Genomic DNA, 23,058 nt, shown 5'->3' on the forward strand with positions numbered 1-23,058 from the left:
TTCTTTCTCGAAGCACCGTCTAGCCTCATTTCCTTCTTTTTCTAGTTTCTGATTATTGTACGCCGCATATGTACGCTTCTTAACTGGGTCAGTATTTTTCGCCATTACTCTTGTGGCCATTAATTAGGCTTAACGAATCTATGGCATACCCCTGTCTTGTATAGTAAGATCTACAAAGTCCATCCAGTTTTTTTTATAGCTGTAAAATGTCCTCTTTTAATAGAAGTTTGCATCTTTTTAATTTTTTATCCTATGAGTATGGCTCATTATTGTGTTGCATCATTATCTGCATCCTCTCTAATTTAAAATTTACCTGTCTTTCATAATGTACAATTTATCTCAGGTCTTGCCTTATGTAAGCCTTGATTAATTGTCGACCTTTAGTTAGGAGGTTTTAAACTGACTTCACTTTTAACTTGTCTCTTTAGTGCTTTTGCTGCTAGCTATTAATCGACACAATAATTTTTGACAGTGTGGACTGTAAGGCTTTGCTATATTCTATTTTGTTCAATAGCGAGATGCTTTTAAATAGGAGTGGTACACATGTATGTTCTTTTATCTAATAACTGTGGCGCCTTGTCCACGTCGCCATATACACTATGTGATCAGAAGTATCCGGACATCTGACCGATGGCGCCCTCTATCGGCAATGTTGGAATTCAGTATGGGATTGGCCCATCCTTAGCCTTGATGACAGGTTCCACTCTCGGAGGCATGCGTTCAGTCAGGTGCTGGAAGTTTTCATGGTGAATGTCAGCCCATTCTTCAAGGAGTGCTGCACTGAAGAGAGGTATCGATGTCGGTCGGTGAGGCCTGGCACGAAGTAAGCGTTCCAAAACATCCCAAAGGTGTTCTGTCGGCTTCAGGTAAGGAGTCTGTGCAGGCCAGTCCATTACAGGGATGTTATGGTCTTGTAACCACTCCGCCGCAGGTCGTGCATTATGAACAGTTGCTCGATCGTGTTGAAAGATGCAACTGCCGTCCCCGAATTGCACTTCTACAGTGGGAAGCAAGAATGTGCTTAAAACATCAATGTAGGCCTGTGCTGTAATAGTGCCACGCAAAACAACAAAGGGTGCAAGCCCCTCCATGGTAAACACGACCACACCATAACACCACCGCCTCCGAATTTTAGTGTTGGCACTACACACGCTGGCAGATGACGTTCGCCGGGCATTCGCCATACCGACACCCTGCCATCGGATCGCCACATTGTGTACCGTGATTCGTGTCTCCACACAACGATTTTCCACTGTTCAATCGTCCAATGCTTACGCTCCTTACACCAAGCGAGGCGTTGTCTGGTATTTACCGGTGTGATGTATGGCTTATGAGCAGCCACTCGACTGGGAGATCCAAATTTTCTCATCTTACCTCTACGTGTCATAGTACTCGCAGTGGATCCTGATGCAGTTTGAAATTCCTGTGTGATGGTCTTGATAGGTGTCTGCCTGTTACACATTACGACTCTCTTCAACTGACGGCGGTTTCTATCAGTCGACAGACGAGGTCGGCCTGCACGCTTTTGTGCCGTAGTTGCTCCTTCACGTCTCCTCTTAACTATCACACCGGAAACAGTGACCTATGGTGTGTGTAGTGTGGAAATCAAGCGTACGGACGTATGACACAAGTGACACCCAATCACCTGTCCACGTTCGAAGTCCGTGAGTTCCGGGGAGCGCTGCATTCTGCACTCTCACGAGGTGTAATGTCTACTGAGGTCGCTGATATGGAGTACCTGGCAGTAGGTGGCAGCACATAGCACCTAATATGAAAAACGTATGTTTTTTGAGGTGTCCGGATACTTTTGATCACATAGTGTATATCCCTACTGAATTAAATACTTGCATGGCACTCGTGAGAAAAAAGGGAAGTTTCATTGCGATTTATGGTTTATACATAAATTTTGTGTCGCCGGCTCCTACTCAATTTTACTACAGTTCCGTACTGCCCTGCTCGATGTTTCTATTTACCCCTGTTAATGAACTTTCATCGTTTTTCATGAAACTTTCTACATAACATTTTTTCATTTCTTCATTTTAAATATAAATCACAATTAAAATTGGGAACGTCCGGGCTAGTAGCCACGCGTTCTTCTGCCTTTCAAGAGATGACAGTACTTTTGCCACTCTGGCCTACCAGTTTGTTTCCCTATTCGTGTACGCTGCTCCATGCTCTGCGCTCACTGGTAATACTCCGCGTCCTATACTAGTCCACCGCGGCCCTCGGGATCATAGCATGAACTGTAAGTTCATGGTGTTCATTGTATATTTCTTATGCAGGCGGTTGGCCGCGCGGGATTAGCCGAGCGGTCTCAGGCGCTGCAGTCATGGACTGTGCGGCTGGTCCCGGCGGGGGTTCGAGTCCTCCCTCCGGCATGGGTGTGTGTGTTTGTCCTTAGGATAATTTAGGTTGTGTGTAAGGTTAGGGACTGATGACCTTACCAGTTAAGTCCCATAAGATTTAACACACATTTGAACATTTTATCCAGGCCGTTGTCCCTTGTACTGTCTGATTTCACTTTGTTATTGACTTAGATTTTACAGTGCCTAGCTCTACAGGTGGTTTCTAAAATATTTTATGGAGCTTTTTTGTTTTTCTTTTTTCATTTGTATTGATGCGAATAAAAACTGTAATTATCTCCCGTCTCTTGCTATTTTCAGAATAACACGTGAAGTTGGGCGTAGAAGAGCCCTAATTACAGTCGTGCAATATTGTGCCTCCCTGTACCATAATAGCCGGGAGATCAAAACTACCTCGTTAGACAATTTTATTGCATAAATTGTGTACATTATGTGTCGTACACCTCCTCTTCTTTGGGCAACAGTGTCTATGGTTGGGAACGCTCCCCATGCGCGTGAAAGAATGGCGTGCAGCTTACTGCTGTGCAAATCACAGATTGCTTCCACATGTGTAGGGCAATAATCAATACAAGAAGTGCTCGTTTTTATACGTAAATAATACTCACTGCTTCAGGCAGTTCATGCTATGTTTCTTGCTCTGCTTTACCCTAATTAATTAATTCGTTCATTCTGTGGCGGTGCAGCGAGTTGTGCCTCCGTTACCACGGCGGGCGTGGAGTGAGGAATTTATTTACCGAGAAACGCCCTCAGTACTGAAATACCACGACAGCTGCCGTGCCATGCTCCCGTCTCTCACAGGCAGTGTGTAACGCCCTAGCAGCAGGGTACTGAAGCGGTACAGCAGCATGTTGCATGGTGGCTATGTAACTGCTTACAGAGGCAACCAGAAATTGATTTTCAATATTTCGCGTAGTTATTAACTGAATTTCAAACTACTGTCGTAACCTTATCATTAAGAATTAAATGTTATGTAAAAACCTTAGCGCAGTATGACACGTTTTACAGTTAAAAATTGTGTGTCTGTCCTGCGGCAGCGTACTTGGTACTTGCAAATATTTGAATTATAGTCATTCATAATTTGTGAATGAGAACAGTCAGTGACTTACTGCAAACTTACTACATAATATCATATACTTACGTAAGACTCTCACCCTGACATACCACACGAAATGATGAAAGGAAAAAATTTTTACAGTGTACAACATCGTTGACGCAACGGGCATGACGACTTAATTTGTTACTTCTTTATTACAACTCTATTCGGCGGACTTTGGGCGACGCAGCGTGATTTACAAAGTTCCGCTAAGCTGGTGGTAAATTTCCCCTCACACTCGAATGCCTCCTTGAAGTTAATGGACTGCATTTCTCACCCGGAAAAAGCTGTAGAAGAAACAGCTGTACGCTCCACAATCTCAAGTCGTACTAAAATTGTTTTGGCGGTGGAAGGAATTAGTTAAATGAATTTATTTGTGTGCACAAAATTTCACTCTATTAAAGCCTGCGTACACTAATCACTACCAAGCGTTACTCTAAACCGCACATAGTCTGAAAAGTTCATACGCACCCGTCATTAATAACTGTAGTCAGTTAAGATAATCTTTCACCGAAAGTTTTCGAGCGGATTGTTTCTTTTAGAATTTCTAGCTCAAATGTTGCTATTATCAGTCCCATGATACAAAATGTTCAAGTTCGCGAGTAAGCTACACGCCACGTGGTATTTACTTATTTAAAGGTCGTCAAATGTTCCGAACTTCACACTGTTCCTTAAATTCCACTCTTTACGGCACTTCTCAAACATTTTAGTATCGAAATCTTGCAAAATAAAAACTTTCAAGGAACTACATATCAATAGGTCTGATCACTATGAGATCCAAGCCATGAGTCTACTCATATGACTACACGAAAGGAGCTTCTAGTTCCCAAAATACAGGCAAATATAATACTTTCTGATTGTCACAGAAACATCTCAGTCAGTCGGAAAGCTTCATCAGCCTGCTCACTCCCGCGCATGTAGAGGGTGTTTCCATAAGAGCAAGCAAGAATTTATCAAGGCATAGACAATGCTCCACTGAACAATTTGAGGTAGGGAACCTGGGGTCAGAGAAGGCAGCTTAAGGGGATATGGAAGTAAACTTGTCTGCTGCATTGTTTAGCATTACTGTTTCTCAGCTTATTTACAAATAACATATGTACAAGTTTACACGTACTGTGCTGCTTATTTAGTTGTTTATTCTCTATTTCCTGCAAGGAAACGAGGAGGAGAGCCTAATTACTGGAAATCAAGATGCAGGTTTTGTTTACTTTACTTGTCTGTGGGTGGTTCTGTTGTCCCCTTGGCTGTTCACTTCAGTGTGGATGTCCGCAAACAATGCTGTATTTCCTGATCACTGAATGGGAAGCGGAGGTCCTAATCCATGGCCTGCGAGGTCACATTATGCTAATCGCCTTGACTGTTTCCTATGCGGATGTCTAAAGACACTTGTGTATGAGACACCAGTGAATACGGAGGTGGAATTAGTTACCAGAATCGTATCTGCCTGTCAGGGTGCGTCAGCGTCTTTCTCGTCGATGTCATACTTGCATTGAGGTTGATGGCCGTCTATTCCAGTACTTTTTGTTAGATACATTACAAGTGCTACGTTCATTGTATCAATAACAGCATTTGCAGTGGACTGTAACCAAAGTATATAAAATAAGTACACAGTAACGTGATTTTAATCCTGTTATTTACTTAAGATAGTTTCTTCGACTCCAAGTTCACTACCTCATATTCCTCAGTGCAGCATCCTCTTTTGCACAATGTTATGGAAACGCTCTGTATTCAGAACCAATCAAAATTTCTTACCGAATCAGAACAGTGAATTACTAAAAATAAATTTGGAAAACCGACAAATATAAAATTAATTCCCTTTCCGCAAAACCACTTTACCGAAATCATAATCTCATTTACACATTACCATGAACTGACGAAATAGTCTAAATAAATTCTGCAGTACGAACGGCTAACATACACACCATTCTCGAACATTAATCATGTGACCTGTTACATCAATTTGTAGTATAAGAACTTAACATATAACATTATTCCAAAATCACATCTTACTTCGCTCTCATAACGAAACATAATAATAGTAGTAATTAATAAACAATTAGAAAACTAAAAAAAGAAAATCGTAAATAAAATAAAATGTATTTTGACTCTATCTCCAATTGTGTCCTATATCATATTGCACAGAAATTACATATGTTCGAGCCTCTGACACAACCTGGGTTGCCCGTGACTCACAGCGCACAGCTGTTCACACATCTCCCATCTCAATAGGGACAATGAAGAGGCTCTAGGTCTCAAACTTTTTGTAGGATCTACAGACACTGACTTAAATGAAATCGCAGCAGCAAAAAGTAATAAATGAAGAGCAATGAAATTTTGGGAATACGTTTGCCTACGAAACATACACTCCTGGAAATTGAAATAAGAACACCGTGAATTCATTGTCCCAGGAAAGGGAAACTTTATTGACACATTCCTGGGGTCAGATACATCACATGATCACACTGACAGAACCACAGGCACGTAGACACAGGCAACACAGCATGCACAATGTCGGCACTAGTACAGTGTATATCCACCTTTCGCAGCAATGCAGGCTGCTATTCTCCCATGGAGACGATCGTAGAGATGCTGGATGTAGTCCAGTGGAACGGCTTGCCATGCCATTTCCACCTGGCGCCTCAGTTGGACCAGCGTTCGTGCTGGACGTGCAGACCGCGTGAGACGACGCTTCATCCAGTCCCAAACATGCTCAATGGGGGACAGATCCGGAGATCGTGCTGGCCAGGGTAGTTGACTTACACCTTCTAGAGCACGTTGGGTGGCACGGGATACATGCGGACGTGCATTGTTACTGTTGGAACAGCAAGTGCCCTTGCCGGTCTAGGAATGGTAGAACGATGGGTTCGATGACGGTTTGGATGTACCGTGCACTATTCAGTGTCCCCTCGACGATCACCAGTGGTGTACGGCCAGTGTAGGAGATCGCTCCCCACACCATGATGCCGGGTGTTGGCCCTGTGTGCCTCGGTCGTATGCAGTCCTGATTGTGGCACTCACCTGCACGGCGCCAAACACGCATACGACCATCATTGGCACCAAGGCAGAAGCGACTCTCATCGCTGAAGACGACACGTCTCCATTCGTCCCTCCATTCACGCCTGTCGCAACACCACTGGAGGCGGGCTGCACGATGTTGGGGCGTGAGCGGAAGACGGCCTAACGGTGTGCGGGACCGTAGCCCAGCTTCATGGAGACGGTTGCGAATGGTCCTCGCCGATACCCCAGGAGCAACAGTGTCCCTAATTTGCTGGGAAGTGGCGGTGCGGTCCCCTACGGCACTGCGTAGGATCCTACGGTCTTGGCGTGCATCCGTGCGTCGCTGCGGTCCGGTCCCAGGTCGACGGGCACGTGCACCTTCCGCCGATCACTGGCGACAACATCGATGTACTGTGGAGACCTCACGCCCCACGTGTTGAGCAATTCGGCGGTACGTCCACCCGGCCTCCCGCATGCCCACTATACGCCCTCGCTCAAAGTCCGTCAACTGCACATACGGTTAACGTCCGCGCTGTCGCGGCATGCTACCAGTGTTAAAGACTGCGATGGAGTTCCGTATGCCACGGCAAACTGGCTGACACTGACGGCGGCGGTGCATAAATGCTGCGCAGCTAGCGCCATTCGACGGCCAACACCGCGGTTCCTGGTGTGTCCGCTGTGCCGTGCGTGTGATCATTGCTTGTACAGCCCTCTCGCAGTGTCCGGAGCAAGTATGGTGGGTCTGACACACCGGTGTCAATGTGTTCTTTTTTCCATTTCCAGGAGTGTATTTAAGTAACTCACATTGCAAGATCACAGGTTAATGTAAGTGCGAGATAAGCCATTGCAAATGTGAAATGCAGGTAAATTAATAACCGCTGTAACCTCCAGAATGTTGCGTGCAAGCATGTTAACATGCGTGCGTTGTGCTGTACAGCTGTCACACGTTTGTGGAGCGGAGTTCCATGCCTGCTGCACTTTCTCGGTCAATAAATGGAAGGTTAATACTGATTGTGGTTGACACTGAAGTTGACGTCCGATGATATCCCATATATGATGCAATGGAGACAGATTTGGTAATCGAGCAGGCCAAGGCAACGTTTCGACACGGTATCCTGTTGGAAAGCGCCTTCTGGAATGCTGTTCATGAATGGCAGCACAATAGCTGAAAGCACCAGACTGACGTACAAATTTGCAGTCAGGGTGCGTGAAATGACCTCGAAAGTGCTGCTGGTGTCATAGGAAATAACTCCCGGTGCTGATCCAGTGTGTGTACCACGCAGACAGGTTGGTTGCAGGTCTTCAACTGGTGTCCTAACCAAGGCACGGCCGTCACAGGCACAGAGGTAGAACCAACTTCCATCAGAAAACACAACAGACCCCTACACTGCCCTCTAATGAGCTTCCGCTTGATGCCACTGAAGTCCTAAATGGCGGTGGTTTCGGGTCAGCGGAGTACACGCTACAGGGCGTTTCGCTCGGAGTTGTCCTTGAAGTAATCGTTCGTTGTACCACTGTGGTGCCAGCTGCTGTTCACACTGATGACGCAGATGCCGTACGAGGCGCCAGAGCCAAACGCCAAACACGATGGCCGTGCCTCTCGATCGTGGCACGTGGTCCTCCAAAGAGCGGTCTTCTTGCGACCGTACATTCTCAAGACCACCGCTGCCAGCTATTATGTACAGTCGCTACGTTCCTAACAAATCTTCTTGCAATATCCGCAAAAGGAACATCCAGCTTCTCATAACCCCGTTAAACTACCACGTCCAAACTCAGTGAGACGTTTATAATGGCGTCTTTGTCGTATTAAAGGCATTGTTGACTAGCACTAATTCAATGCGGCCGGTCTCAAACGTCAGTAACGATCACGATCGCTACGGCGTGTATTTAAACCAGATCTGATTCCCGCTCTTGTAGTGGGGTTACTAGTGCCACTGAGGGCGACTGGCGAGAAAATTGAATAGTCACCATCTTTCAGGAAGTCGCCTACCAAATATCGTTTACATTACACAGCTCCTTGTTGGTGTTGCGATTTTTTGTCCGTCAGTGTGTAACAATCAATGTCTCAGCAAAATTATATCATTGTACGACACCACAGTTCAGGACGAATGACGTCATGAACACTGAAATGCATCAAAATTAGCAGCTACTTAATACGGCTTACAGTAAAACATCAACCTCAACCATGACGTATTAGTTTATTACTTATTATCAGATAGCTCTACTCACCACACAGTCTGCGGACAGTATCTACATAAGTTTGCTTTAGGAAGGGATCCCCGTTGAGCAAAACACAGTTTTCTCTTCTCTCCTATTTCCCAGACACGTTCGGCACCATCAAACGGTTTTTATTTTCTTTCTTATTAAACAACTGTTAAACTACTTGTAACGTGTGAATTCGAATTTGTAGGAAATCTGAGAAACAAAAAAATGGTTCAAATGGCTCTGAGCACTATGGGACCCAACTTCTGAGGTCATCAGTCCCCTAGAACTTAGAACTAATTAAACCTAAGTAACCTAAGGACATCACACACATCCATGCCCGAAGCAGGATCGAACCTGCGACCGTAGCGGTCACGCGGTTCCAAACTGAAGCGCTTAGAACCGCACGGCCACACCGGCCGGCCTGAGAAACAAACAAGCTTTTGTGTATAAAATGTTTCAGAGAGTGTGAAAACCTTGTAACTGAGTCGCAGGGCAAGTGTTGCACCTAAACCATTTATTTCTGTTTTCCGTCTGTTATATTACGATCGTGGTTTCGTCCCTCTCCGATTACATGACGAAATCTACGCTGTTTGTATGTTCATTTACTGTTAGGTATGTTTTCTTCTTCACTTTTAGTTCCCATTAATATTTTCCGCCTTAATTATTTATCAAATTTCTTCTTCAACTAATTCTCTTGTTAGACCTGCATTTAAGTTACTGTTTCTTTCTTGTCGTTCTGTTATGTATTCACTTTCTGTCATACGATTCTCTTCTTATTTGTGTGTAATGTTTCTGGGTTGGCAAGTCATACGACGATAAGGGTTGAAACGTCCCCTTAGAAAAATTTATGAATGACTGTGCTGATAAACCTCTTACTTTATTTGTTTCTCAAACAGCTGAGCAAAACTGGACGTTCTCAGGCATTACCCTCTTTACTTATTCTGATCAACACTAAACTGACACACAATATGTTTAGCGTAACGCAATCTGACTTTCAATAATCCCTACAAAAAATGGCCCTGACTAACATTAACCTATACCTTTCACAAATCACTTACCTCACAAAAATCTTCGTTACTCGAACTACTGCAATACAGCGAGCGCCACTACTGCCAGCTAAATAGAAGATTCTAACTACTGAAGTCACTAACTGCTGATAGGCATAGTTAGCAAATGAAAGATTTTGATAAAGAACAAACAATGTATTTACCTTAATAGTGTTCAAAAGTCATTACATATATATATATATATATATATATATATATATATATATATATATATATATATATATATCAGTTCATGACATCCAGTCTTACAAATTTATTGTCTCTGATGGACACACGTCCAGATCATCCGCTCTCAAAACTTCGCCATCTCTCTCCCCACATCCACCACTGCTGGCGGCTCACCTCCAACTGCGCAACGCTATGCACTGTTAACAGCCAACTGCCCAACACTACAATGGCAAATTCCAACAGTGCAAACCAGCCACAGATTGCACACAGCACAGGCAGTGATTTTCATATAGAGCGCTACATGGCGTTACCAACACAAAAACCTAAACAGCCTACTTACAGGGTGACCAAGCGTTCCTGGGATATGTGGTTTGTTTGCCTTCTGTTTTTACATCTACATGATTAATCTGAAATTCAGAATGAAGTGCCTGACAAAGGGTTATAAAACAACCTTCAAGCTATATCTTTACCAATCCACTCTCGAACAGCGCGCGGGAAAAGGAAAAATTAAATCTTCCCGTTTGAATCTTGATTTCCCTTATTTTATTGCGAATATCATCCCCCCTCACTATGTTTGTGAGCATCAACAAAATAGTTTCACACTTTGAGGATAAAGTTGGTGATTGAAATTTCAGGAGAAGATTTTGCCGCAAGAACACTCGCCTTTGCTATAATGACTGCTACCCCAATTCGCGTATCATATCCATGGCAATCTCTCCCCTCTTTCACAATAATACTAAACGAGCTGCCCTTCTTCGAACATTTTAGATGTCCTCCGTCAATTCTATCTGCTGTGGGACCTGCACCGGACAGCAATAACACAGAAGAGGGCTCACAAGCGTAGTGTAAACAGTCCCTTTAGTAGTTTTTCTAAGCGTTCTTACAATAAATCACAGTCTTAGGTTTGTTTTCCCTACAACTTTATGTGATTGTTCCAGTTTAAGTAATTTGAAACTATAATCCCTCAATATTAAGTTGAATTTATAGCCTTCAGATTGGTGTGTTTTATTTTGTAACCGAAATTTAGCGGATTCCTTTTAGTATTCATGCGGATGACTTCACACTTTTCGTTATTTAGAGTCAGTTGCTACTTTTCGCACTATACAGATATCTTGTCTAAATCGTTTTTCAATTTGTTTTGACCATATGGTGACTTTATAGGACTGTCAATGTGCAAACAATCTAAAAGGGCTGATCAGACTGTCTCCTGCACAGCTGATGTAGATCAGGAACAGCAGAGGGCCTATACCACTTCCTTGTGGAAGGTCAGAGATTACCGCTGTTTTATTCGACGACTTTTTATTAGTACCTACGAACTGTGTCCTTTCTGACAAGAAATCACGAATCCAGTAGCACAACAGACACGATACTCCCTAGGCACGCAGTTTTATTAGAAAATACTTGTGAGGAACAGTCTCAAAGTCCATTTGTAAATCTAACAGTACTGAATGAACTTGACAACCCCTGTCAATAGCACCCATTATTTCGTGAGTTTCACAATAACGATATTTTCTGAAACGGTGTCGGCTGTTTGTAGTACATCGTTCTCTTCGACGTAACGCAGTATATGGCACAAAATACATGATTTCATTTTGTTTCAAACGTGTGTTTTATTGTTTTTTCATCATATTGTCATTGATGTTTTTGTATTTTGTCTGATAGTATGTATGAAGACATTAAATATTTCAGAGATATTGATGCCATTTTCCAGTTTCTGATGCATATGAGTAGATAGATATTGAGTTCCAGCGTCTATACGGCATGTAGGTATCTACTTTCTTGTTTCAGCCAGCCACATTTGGATTTGTGTTTGGCATAATGAGGTGCAGGTGAAGTACTGTTTACATTAACGAATATATATTGAGATATAACGTTATGTGAATGCCAAATTCGCTTGAATTTCATGTTTACAATAGTGTGTTGCAATTTTACTGTGGTGTTTCGGCATTTGCTGTAGATCTCACAGACTGGACACGTGGCTGCAGCACTCACATGTTGAACGAGTTTTCCAGACGAACCAGTAGTACACACTAAGACAGAAAAACGGACACACCACGAAGGAAATATATGAATGGGACGGAAATCGATAGGTGTGATGTACGGGCACATATAAACAGATGATGACAATTTCATAAAAAAATGGATTATTTATTCAAGGGAATGAGAATGGAAACAGAGCCAGTCAACATGCGCTGTTCCACCTCTGGCTTTTGTACAAATAGTTATTCAGCTTGGCTCTGATTGATAGAGTTGTTTAATGGCCTCCTGAGGAATATACTACGAAAATCTGTTCAAAATACCGAGCTGGTAGGAACGCCCTGCCCTTAATACTCCAAACGTTCTCCATTTCCGGCCAAGATGTGCAGGTGAGCATTAACGTGATGAAGTGTAGACCCTTCATGGCTTGCAATGTATCGCAACAAAATAGGGAGTAGGACATTGTCATAATATCGCTGTGCTGTAAGAGTGATGGAGACGATAACCAACGGGGTTCTGCTGTAAAACGAAATGGCACTCGAGATCATCATCTCTGGTTCTTGCCCCATGTGGCCAGCGAGTGTCAGATTGATATCTCACCCCTGTTCGGGGTGTCTCCAGCACGTCTTCAACCTGGAATCTCAGTGACTGGAGTAGAATCATCTTCAGTTATGAGTCCAACTTCGAGTTGAGCCCTGATGATCAGACGTGTATGGAGGCGCTCTAAACAGTGGTCACTCGCCACACGGTCCGACAAACAGGAGTCTAGGGAATCAGACCTTCTCAAAGCAGGACCTATTAGGTTGTCATCCACGGTATTCTCGCAGCTCATCGACGACATTCTACTCCCAAGTTTGTAACAATTCATGGCAGGCCATCCTCTGCTTACATTGCCACTAGATAACGCCCACCCAAACATGGTGAGAGTTTCCACTGCATGCTTGCCGAACGCTACCTTGGTCAGCAAGGTCTGGACGATTATGGGCAGAGCCCTCCAACAAGCTCGTGATTTAGACGACCTAACGCGCCAAGGAACAGACAAACTGGTCAAAATTTGACTCGATATCTCTCAGGGGGACATCCAACAACTCTATAAATCAATGCCAAGCCGAATAGCTTCATGCAGAACAGTGAGAGGCGAACCCCCGTGTTACCCACTTACTAAGTTAGTGGAGATCTTTCTTTTGAATAAATCACCCACCTTATCTCAAGTTTTGTCATTTGTTTTTCTGTATATGTACATCACATCTGTATATGTACATCACATCCATTGATTTCCGTCCCATTCGGATAATTCCTTGATGGTGCACCGCTTCTTTTATGTCTCAGAGGGCACCTAAACTCCCTCTTTTCGGATCTGATGTCTAAGAAGGCAGACTCCCATCTTATACTCTAATGTGGATATGTCACTCTGCGCTACTGTATATGCAAAATGTAACAATCACCAACGACCCCGTTCTGGACATAGAGAAAGCGTTTGATTCTGTGAACAGGGAAAAGGATATGGATCACACTGAAGAAAATAGTTCAGAATGATAAGTTACACAGGACCAAGAATGTGTATGATGATACAGGAAAATCAAAACACCTATAGGAATGAAGGACTCCTTTGGCATGAAATATGGGTTAAGGCACGGTGGAGTTCTGAGTCCCCTTCTTTCGTTAATTTAATGAAAAATATCCAGGAAAACATACACCAAATACTGGAAAGTGAAGAAGTGACACCCATGTTGTCTGACGATGACATACATCTGTGGGGTGGCTGTAAAGAAGAGCTTCAAGACCAGATAAACCCCTGAACCAAAGCTGCTAATATATGTGGTGTCATTTTCAGGAAGCAGGAAAGAGAGGTGATTCCCATGAACTCGAGCCAACGAGACATATCGATATGGAGGCATATGACCCATTATTTTCAAATATCTTTGCAGTGTGGTCTCCTGTACTGGTTCTTAGAGACAAGGAAACCATTCACAGGCTCCAAGTGGGTAGCAATTTCTATCAGTTAAATATTTGCAACACCTACCAGGTTAGCCGAGAGCACTAATGCGCTGCTTCCTGAACTAGGGTAGGCGCGCCGGACCCAGATCTAATCCACCCGACGTGGGCTGGTCTGCCGGCCAGCCTGGATGAGGTTTTTAGGCAGTATTCCACATCCCATTAGGTGAAGAACGGACTGGTCTCCTCATAACGCCTTAGTAACACGACTCACAGCCATCTGACTCACGTTGGCACTATTTCATGGTTTACACTAGTTGCAGACAGATGGGGTACATTGATTCCGTCCCAGAGGGTATGGGTTGGCGGCAGGAAGAGCATCCGTCCACCCCTTTAAATTAACCATGCCAAATCTGTTGTAACCACGCCGACCCTGCGGAAACTGCGGGACAAAGGGGCAAGCGACAGAAGCGAAAGAAGTTAAATATTTGCAACACTAAAGTAAATTTCGAACACGAATATTAATCGTTAGACACGGGAGGTAATGCAGTTTACTTCGTAAATGAAATGTAGAGTCAAATCCGTTGGTTTTTAGTTGCAAAAGCAGGCACACTTGATATCTCTCGAAAACAGCGCCATCTAACACGAACTGGAAACCATGGATTGAGTAAGCCGTGTGTATCTTGACGCAGAATACGAATATACAATAAAAAAGCGGTTCACATTTGAAGATCCAAAGTTGAACCAGCCCACGCAGGAGGGATGGTCAGGAGGTAACCAGTTGTAGCAGAGGCAGATGTTCCCTTTTCTAATCCATATATTAATTATTCACCTAGAACAATAATTTTCGTTCGATGCGTCGTTTTTGGAGATATTTAGTTGCCTCACGTTAAAGCGAACATACTGGTTCACATAGGTCATCCCCTGAAACAGATACTCCTCATGAAATTTCCAAAGTCGACATCTCGTCTTGAAATCATTCCACAGTTATCAAACTCGATTTAATTTCGCTCAAATATCACACTGCTCTCACGTACAGAAATTTCAAGACATGTTTAAAGCGAAAATTTTGTTACATCGTTTGCTTTCCAAAGAACGCAGTCAGTAAATCATTCCTTTCCTCTTTATTAACCCAATTGCTGTACGCACAGATGGGCCAAAACATTATGACCACTTGTATAATAGTTTGTCTTTGGAACGAGATACATCAATGAATCTGCGTATCAGGGGAGGACAGTTTGTGGAGGTATGTGACATTAGACGTCTACGCACAGGTCATGTAATTTCCGTAAATACTAGCGGCTGATTTGTATAGGCGATGACGGCATTCAGACTGTTTCCATAAGATTTACATGAGGCGGATTTGATCGCCGATACATCAACTTGATTTCACTGTAATGTTCCTCAATTCACTATGGAAAGGCTCTGGTTCTCAGACAAGAACAATCATACTGCTGAAAGATGATAGCGCCGTCGGCGAAGACATCAGGTATGAGGAGATGAAGGTGGTTCGCATGTGTCAGCGTGTTTTCGATTGCTGCCACAGGAGAATGCCTTCCACAGCATAATACTGCTCCCATCAGTCTGTGTCCATGGCACGCTGCACATTTGGACCACCGTTTACCTCCATGATGCCGTTTGTGGAGACGACCATCGATCTAGTGTAGCAAAAATGTGATTCATCTGAAGAGCCGACACGTTTCCATTTATCGAGAGTGGAATCCCGATGGTCCCTTGCCCACTGCACTCGCAACTGACGATGTCGTTGGGTCAACATGTGAACAGCTACTTGTGGTCTGCTGCAGAGCTCCATGTTCAACCTTGTATGAGTATGGTGGACGGTATGCTCCGAAACACATGTGCATGCAACCAGCGTTGTGCCCTTTCGGCAGACTTGCCACAGATCACCACCTATCCTGCTAACACGAAGCAGACTACACGAAGCAGACAAACCCCCAAACCCCACGTTCTGTGAAGAGTCGTGAGCGTCGAGTCATTTAGAGCCTATTGTTAGTTTCACTGCCCTTCTACCTCCTTCTGTAGACGGTCATGACTGTAGCACGTTAACATTCGATCATTTTCACCGTTCTCGAGATACTCGTTCGCAGGCTCTGCTGAATAATAATCATTCATTTTCCAAAGTCACTTAGCGCAATGGATTTCCTCATCTGCAGCCTATATCTTCGTTATGGTGTCCTCATGCCTGTATCTGTTCAGCTTTCATACGTTGCTTGCCGCATCACATGCCCACAAGGCTACCAGGCGGCTTGCAAGGTCGCAGCGGGAAGTGGTCAAAATGTTTTGGCTTATCAGTGTATATTCGCAGAAAAATTTTACTTCATATAGTATAAAGAATTCACGACGATAAGGCTCATAGTTGTTTCTGTAGAAACGCGTAAGGGGAAAGGAAAGAGGACAAATTACGCCAAATCTTCCCTTTTACTGGTCTCGACCCCCAGCAAAGCGCTGTGTAAGTTCATTAGTTTATTGGAAATGCGAGGCCCAAACTGTCCGTTACCTTTCGGCTAGTTAGCGACGACAGAATCGTGGCGCATGCCTTGCAGTCTTTCTCAAACGATTTAACGGAAACTATTATGTAAGAAAATTTCATTTTTGCTTTTCTTGTAACTATATACGTCAGGTTCATTACTATATTCCCATCATTCCTTTCATCGTCATAGTTTCTGTGATGATTACGTGGAAATGAGAAATAGTTTGCAGTGAAAAATAAGTATTACTATGATTTTATTTTTGGTGCATATTAAATAATACGTTGCTGCGAATGAAATTTAGCTAACATATTGAATTTTTGTTTGTATTTGGATAGTGGTCTCTATTTGTCACCGATCTCGACAGAACTGAACTGATGTAGCACACTCATTTGCTGTCGTTCCGTGCCAGCGATGAAACCAGAGCGAAATATCCACAACATTCCTCATACTTCATAAACGGTTTGAGATTTCGAAATGAGATTCTGGCAAATGATAGTACGCAAAGAGGAGAGCATTTTGTCTTATGTTTATTACGCAAGACTTTATTATCTGCCGTGTTATTTCAACAACTACAGAATTTTTCCATGAAAGAATGTAATTTTTAAGGGCCATTGATGGCAGGTGAAACGAGATGTGCTGTGGGTATTCGAATAACATAAGTGAAATCATTACAAGTTTATCTAGTATGGAGGAAGTGCTTTTACATAAGATATTGATAGTACTTTTCCCCAGTTCCTCAATAAACGTAATAAACCACTGTTTCGGAATACTCTTGCAGTTGCGTCTGATCAACATGTTAGAGAGGTAGGACTGTGTAACCTCCGGTGTGTTTTGACTAAGGAAGCAATTTTAACATGGCAGCAAGAGAAATGTGTAGGTTTTACCCAAAATACGCCACTCATGACACTTCTCTGAAAGCTACAAATGAGTGAAAACCCTGCATTTTCGGTGGAATTCTTTTTAGATACTAACCACAGCAGAGCGGACAGAACTTCTTGAATGGCCACCATGCAAGTGTGGGCGCGGAGGGGCTTCACTTAATATTTACGAACAAATGGGAGTATAGGCTGCAGTTTAGAATGGCGTTTCCCCTCCAGCTCTCGGCATTTCCCCTACAGCGCCCACCCGCAGCCCCTACAGATACCGCCCTCCCCACATGTACCCTGCCATCTACGCAATACCAGGCATGGTATTCTCCGCTGGCCGTACTGGCGGTTAACTGGTACTGCTTCGTCAGACTCTTGGAGTTCCGTCTCCCTACAGAGGGTTGGCAACCATCCTGACATATCCTCCTCTGTTCTCAGTGCTGCTCTAATCACAGTGGCAATATTTGGGCTCAAGAATCAGTCTACGAGCTTCTACAGCCTTAAAATGTTCCTCAAACCAGTCCCACATTTTCCTTCTATCATTCCTTGTGTGATGAACTACATGATGCTGTACATCTACCTTCCGGAAATGATCCCCAAAATATGCTGCTTACTCACGTTCTTTAGCTGTTTTGACTTCAAGATTTTTACCATCATTGGTCACACAAACCACTAATGGGTTCTTCAGTGTGCAGTAGTACACCCATATTAGAAACGCCATCAGCCGGTTCATGGATGAGTTTTTAAGTATCCAGTGGTAAAGTACATACCGTAGTACCGATACTATATACAAAGCTCGACGTTCTGTCGTCGATGGGCCAAAGGAGACCGAGAAGTTACCGTGTGATACCCTGGCATCATTGGACAACGTATGGAGTGTGTGGGGTCAGCTCAACGCTCTCCTGGGCGTTATCGGCTTTCTTGGAGCCGCTACTTAGCGAAGTTAGCATGACGAGACCGAGTAGGGCCTAGAGCCCGTTCCAGTACAAATCCCTTGAAGTACCTTCGAAAGTAGCCAGACATACTGACCATTCAGGTGGAGGGACTGACACCGGTAAACCATAGCATCTAATTATTCGCCAACGCTTATGGATTTGAAGACCGTGATTATATGTCAGGTGTCTGAGTTTATGAATTCCTGGCCTTGTGAACTTCCAGATTGTAATTATTTTTGCCTCTTTGCGTAGAAGTGGCACGACATTCACCCGTCGCTCACGATGCTTTTTGCCACAGCTTTCAAATGTAACGTGTAATCAATGAAGTTGTCGGACAAATTGTGTTACCACTTAGTTATAATTTTCCCAAAGTAGAGATATCTATAGCTTCATCTACATACATATTTTGCAAGCCACCTTATGGTGCAAGGCGGAGGGTAACTTGTACCACTGCTAGTCATTTCCTTTCCTGTTCCACTCGCAAACAGAGCGAGAGAGAACCGACTTTCTGTATGTCTCCGTATACACTCTAATTTCTCGTATTTTATCTTCGTGCTTCTTAAGGGGAATGAATGTTGGCAGCGGTAGAATTCTTTTGCAGTTAGCTTCAAAATGAGGGTTCTCGAACTTTTCTCAGTAGTGTTCCCAGAAATGAACGGCGCCTTCCCTCAAGGGATTCACATTTGAGTCAGCGAATCATTTCGGTAATACTTGCCTGTTGTTCGAATCTACCGGCAACAAATCTAGCGGCCATCCCCTTAATTGCTTCAGTTCTTCCTTTAACCCATCCTCGCGCGAATTCCAAACACTCGAGCAGTACTGAAGAATAGGTTGCACTAGCGTCGTACATTTTGTCTCCTTTACAGGTGATCCACACACCCTAGACCTCACAATAACCCGAAGATGACCATTCACCTTCCCTACCACAAACCTCATATGCTCTCTCCACTTTACGCGGCAACATGACGCTCATACACTCAAATGACGTGACTGTGTCAATCAGGACACAACTAATGTTGTTTTCCATTTTCAGATTGTTTTTCCTTCTCATCAGCGTTAACATACATTTAAACACGTTTAGAACAAGCTATCGTTCATCATATCAACTAGAAATTTTGTATCCTCCTACAGTAACTCAAGAACGACACCTTCTCATACACCACAGCATCGTCAGCAAACAACCGCAGATGACTGCTCACCCTGTCTGCTATCTCATTTATGTAAACGGAAAATAACAGCTGTCCTATCGCATTTCCCTTGAGCACTCCTGACGATACCTCTTCCTCTGATGAAAACTCGCCGCCCTGGATTCTATAACTGGAAAAATCGTCTAGCCACTCACATACCTAGGAGCCTATTCCATATGCTCGTACCTTAGTTAACCGTCTGCAGTTGGACACAGCGTCAAATGCCTTCTGCATATCTAGAAATATGAAATCAGCTTGTTGTCCTTCATCCATAGTTCGCAGTATTACGAGAAAGAGCAAGCTGAAGTTCGTACGAGTGATGCGTTCTACGACCGTGCCGATTCGTGGACACAGGATTTTCGGTGTCGGGGAAATCTATTATATTCGAACTCATAATATGTTCAAGAATTCTGCAGCAAACGCATGTTACGGGTAGTAACTTTTCCGGTCCGTTCTGTTACCCTTCTTATTCACAGAAGTCACTTGCTCGTTTTTCCTTCGCTTGAGACTTTGCGCTGAGCTAGAGATTCACAACAGATGAAATATAACGAAGGGGCCACTGCCTTAGAGTATTCTTGTAAAACTGAATTGGGGTTCCATCAGGACATGGCTACTTATTTTATTTTCAACTCCTTCAGCTGTTTCTCTATGTCGACCACACGGGAGTGTGATGATCAAAAGACGGTATGTTTCTATGATCCTCTTGCGTGAACGATACCTACATGTCAGCTATATATTTTTGTATATTTGGAGATATGAAAGTACGCTTGAATATCTGGCCATGGTGTTCCATAATATACATAAACATTTAGTTCTATTCGTTCCAACGAAGTGACGTTGTACATTAATTATCTGCTTTGAGTAAAGCAAAAGTTACCTTCAATTTTCATCTTGACTTATGTATTTCTACTTCCTATAATTCATGGTTCCTGACGTAGGAATTGCTACCAAGATATATTCTAATTCCCACAGAACATTCTTCCTGTATATGGAAACAGCCATACTCAGAAAAAAAACATGTTTATAACTGTCTATAGGATGCATGGGATAGCGTTCTTATAAATCTATTTTCAACCAATAATGCCCAAAAGGCAGCGCAAGCGACTCAATGGGATCATGCGCGACCCCTAACCACAAGGAAATCAAGCTTTTCAGTATAGCCTCCAGTTGCACTCATTGTCAGTATCCTTCGTCAGAGTGTACCGAGTGCCACTTGTGGCTGTCCTCAGAAACTTCATTTTAACAGTCCCAGTCTCACCTGTAGGCAATGTTTACTCTCGCTATAACGGAACTGTTGTCTGAATTCAAAGCACCGACTGAATACTGGTTTTCATTCTAAGAAAAATAAAATGTAATGAACACTGGTTTCTCGACAAGTAACCTCCAGCTTTCTACAGGTACCACTACATCAACATCATCTGGTTCTGCTGTGACTGGTTGGCGATGAGCAACAGCTGCTACAACCCGTTCGTCTACGGAATCTACAACGTAAGTACCTTTTTAAATATTTTTGAGTGTCTGACGTTTTTCTACTTTTACAAAACGCTGTTGTGGTGGAACTACACTCAAAGAAACAGTCCGTCAGCATAACTTCTGACGAATAACGTCTTAGCAAAGATTTACAAATAAAACTGTTGCAATGAAAAAAGGTAAGAAATACTTACTACGTTAATACAGACGTTAATTGTGAACATCACAAAGATACGGACAAGATATCTGACGAAAGTGGGTTAGTGTGTGAAGGTTATCTTCACTTTAGAGCGTAATTTTGAGTTTTTCCAATTTCTGGCCACATATTATGCTTAAAACACCATAGTTGATAATTATATTTGATTTCGCATATTCTGGTCATTAATTAATTGGCAGTTGGGTTTAATTAAATTACTCATCTATAGGTTTTCAATGTAGTCTTCTAAGTCACTGTAGAACTGAATAAATATTTTCGCCCCCTTTCTGTGAAGAGAATTTTGTTAGGTATCTGCCTATCTGACTGCAATCTGGTATTATAGTCTACGTGGCTCTAACTCAAAACTTTTCTGTCAGTTAATGCCTCGTATGTCTCTGAATCACACAATTTACTACATAGCTTACCAGTGACCTGAAATTCGTTGCAGCCAAACGGCTTAAAAACAGGGGAAAATTACAGTTGTGAAACTGCTTATATGTACGGGACAAATTTTGGGTGGCATTCTGTCTCAATTTTTAATGATTACGAGTAAGATATTGTCTACGCACATTAATTAGATTTTCTCTTTGAAAAATAAAAATCACACTTTATTACTTATTTCAAAATGCATAACGAAACAAGATTCTCTACTGGGCTTCTGTGTTCCTCGTTCGTACTCTGGTGCTACCTCCATGTTGAATTGATACGAAGTTTAAATAACGCTATGTTTGCGCCAACAGCAATGAGTAATGAGACACATTATAATTTCAAGAAATTATTCATATTGGCCATGTTTACGTCAACTTGGACTCCAGCTATTTAGTTTAGGTCTTGCGGACCATACTGAACGAGTGACTATAGCACGATCGCTAGACACGCGGAAATTCTGCAGTAAGATCTACACACGCATACATCAGCTGCGACGGCGGGCAGGAGAAAGAGCTAACATGAAGCTTTTTACCAAGCATTGATACTGCAAATATATGTAGTTTATGAAAATTATCAGTCACTGCACATACTATTTTTTTTTCCTAATATAAGAACAATTGAGATGCACTGATCTTCAACGTATTGACAAATGTATGGTGGAATGAAATTAATTCTTCTTTTACTCAAAACAACCTCTGTTCACAGTATAACATTTCTCCTGTCAAAATTAGCTGTATTCCTCGTGGACGACTCTGGCATTAGACACTTACGTTGTTCTTTCTGTAGTACCATTTCCACTTCTGTGTATTTTCCCATATCCGAGAAAATTCTAATTGCAAGACAGAAAAGCAGTAGAAAGACGTTCTGTATCCTTGGACCTCTTGATTCTGCACATAGGATAGTTGGAGAGGCGCGAGTCTTTAAAGAGGAAGCACAGGCCAGTACAACTGCCAGCTCACTGTTCAGAAAACTGTTTACGTGGGATAGTATGGGCGGCTTTGCTCGTGCTGTTCTCGATAAATTTTTAAAGACCTATTATATTACTCATGTAATACCACTACTTATTCGTAGAATGTTTAAATTGGTAGGCATTAACATGATGTCTACCAAGAACTCTGAAAGGTCCATAGTCGATGTGCATGTACTTCTTAATTTTCTGTGTGAGTTTGTCATTTATCTTTAATTTTCGCTTAATAAAAATCCGGTTTTGAAACATTAATGCCTTGTCGGTTATCTTCGTTACGTTTACATGTGCTGGCGCTTTCTTTCTTTATATAACATCAAAACTTTAAAAATTGTTGATTCCTCCATTGGAAACAAATTGTTTTGCAGCTGTCAAACCAAAAGTTCCATCGGTGCTCAACCAGTCGTTCCATCTCTGATAAGGGGGTTGTCCCCAAAGTAAGTTCCGATCGGTCCCAAAACCCGGTAAAGCTTTGCACAGATGTGTTGGGCAGTGTCTCGAGTATGACCGTTGATCGTGGCGCGTCGCTGTTTTCAGTTTTGAGTGAACAATGAACACGTAAAGATGCTTAGGGAACAGCGTATGAGGGCGTGGTTAGAGATTTCGCCTGTGTCATGCACCCCACATAACACAACTGCGAAAAGTTCCTTTTTGATGTCAATTCTGGGCCTCACACTGCAGGGGCAATGAAGACGCTCCTGCGGTGTTTGCGAT

General features: G+C 42.9%; 1 protein-coding gene across 1 annotated transcript in view; it reads left to right on the forward strand.

Annotated features, from left to right (window-relative positions):
- The window catches only part of LOC126419600 (tachykinin-like peptides receptor 99D), a 263,652-nt gene that overhangs the window by 169,212 nt on the left and 71,382 nt on the right, over positions 1–23,058 (forward strand). The window contains exon 5 of the mRNA XM_050086788.1: positions 20,683–20,773. Coding sequence (XP_049942745.1) covers positions 20,683–20,773 — 91 coding nt within the window. The remainder of the gene's footprint in view (positions 1–20,682; positions 20,774–23,058) is intronic.

This window comes from Schistocerca serialis, chromosome 9, assembly GCF_023864345.2.
Source record: "Schistocerca serialis cubense isolate TAMUIC-IGC-003099 chromosome 9, iqSchSeri2.2, whole genome shotgun sequence".
In the NCBI taxonomy this organism is placed as follows: domain Eukaryota; kingdom Metazoa; phylum Arthropoda; class Insecta; order Orthoptera; family Acrididae; genus Schistocerca; species Schistocerca serialis.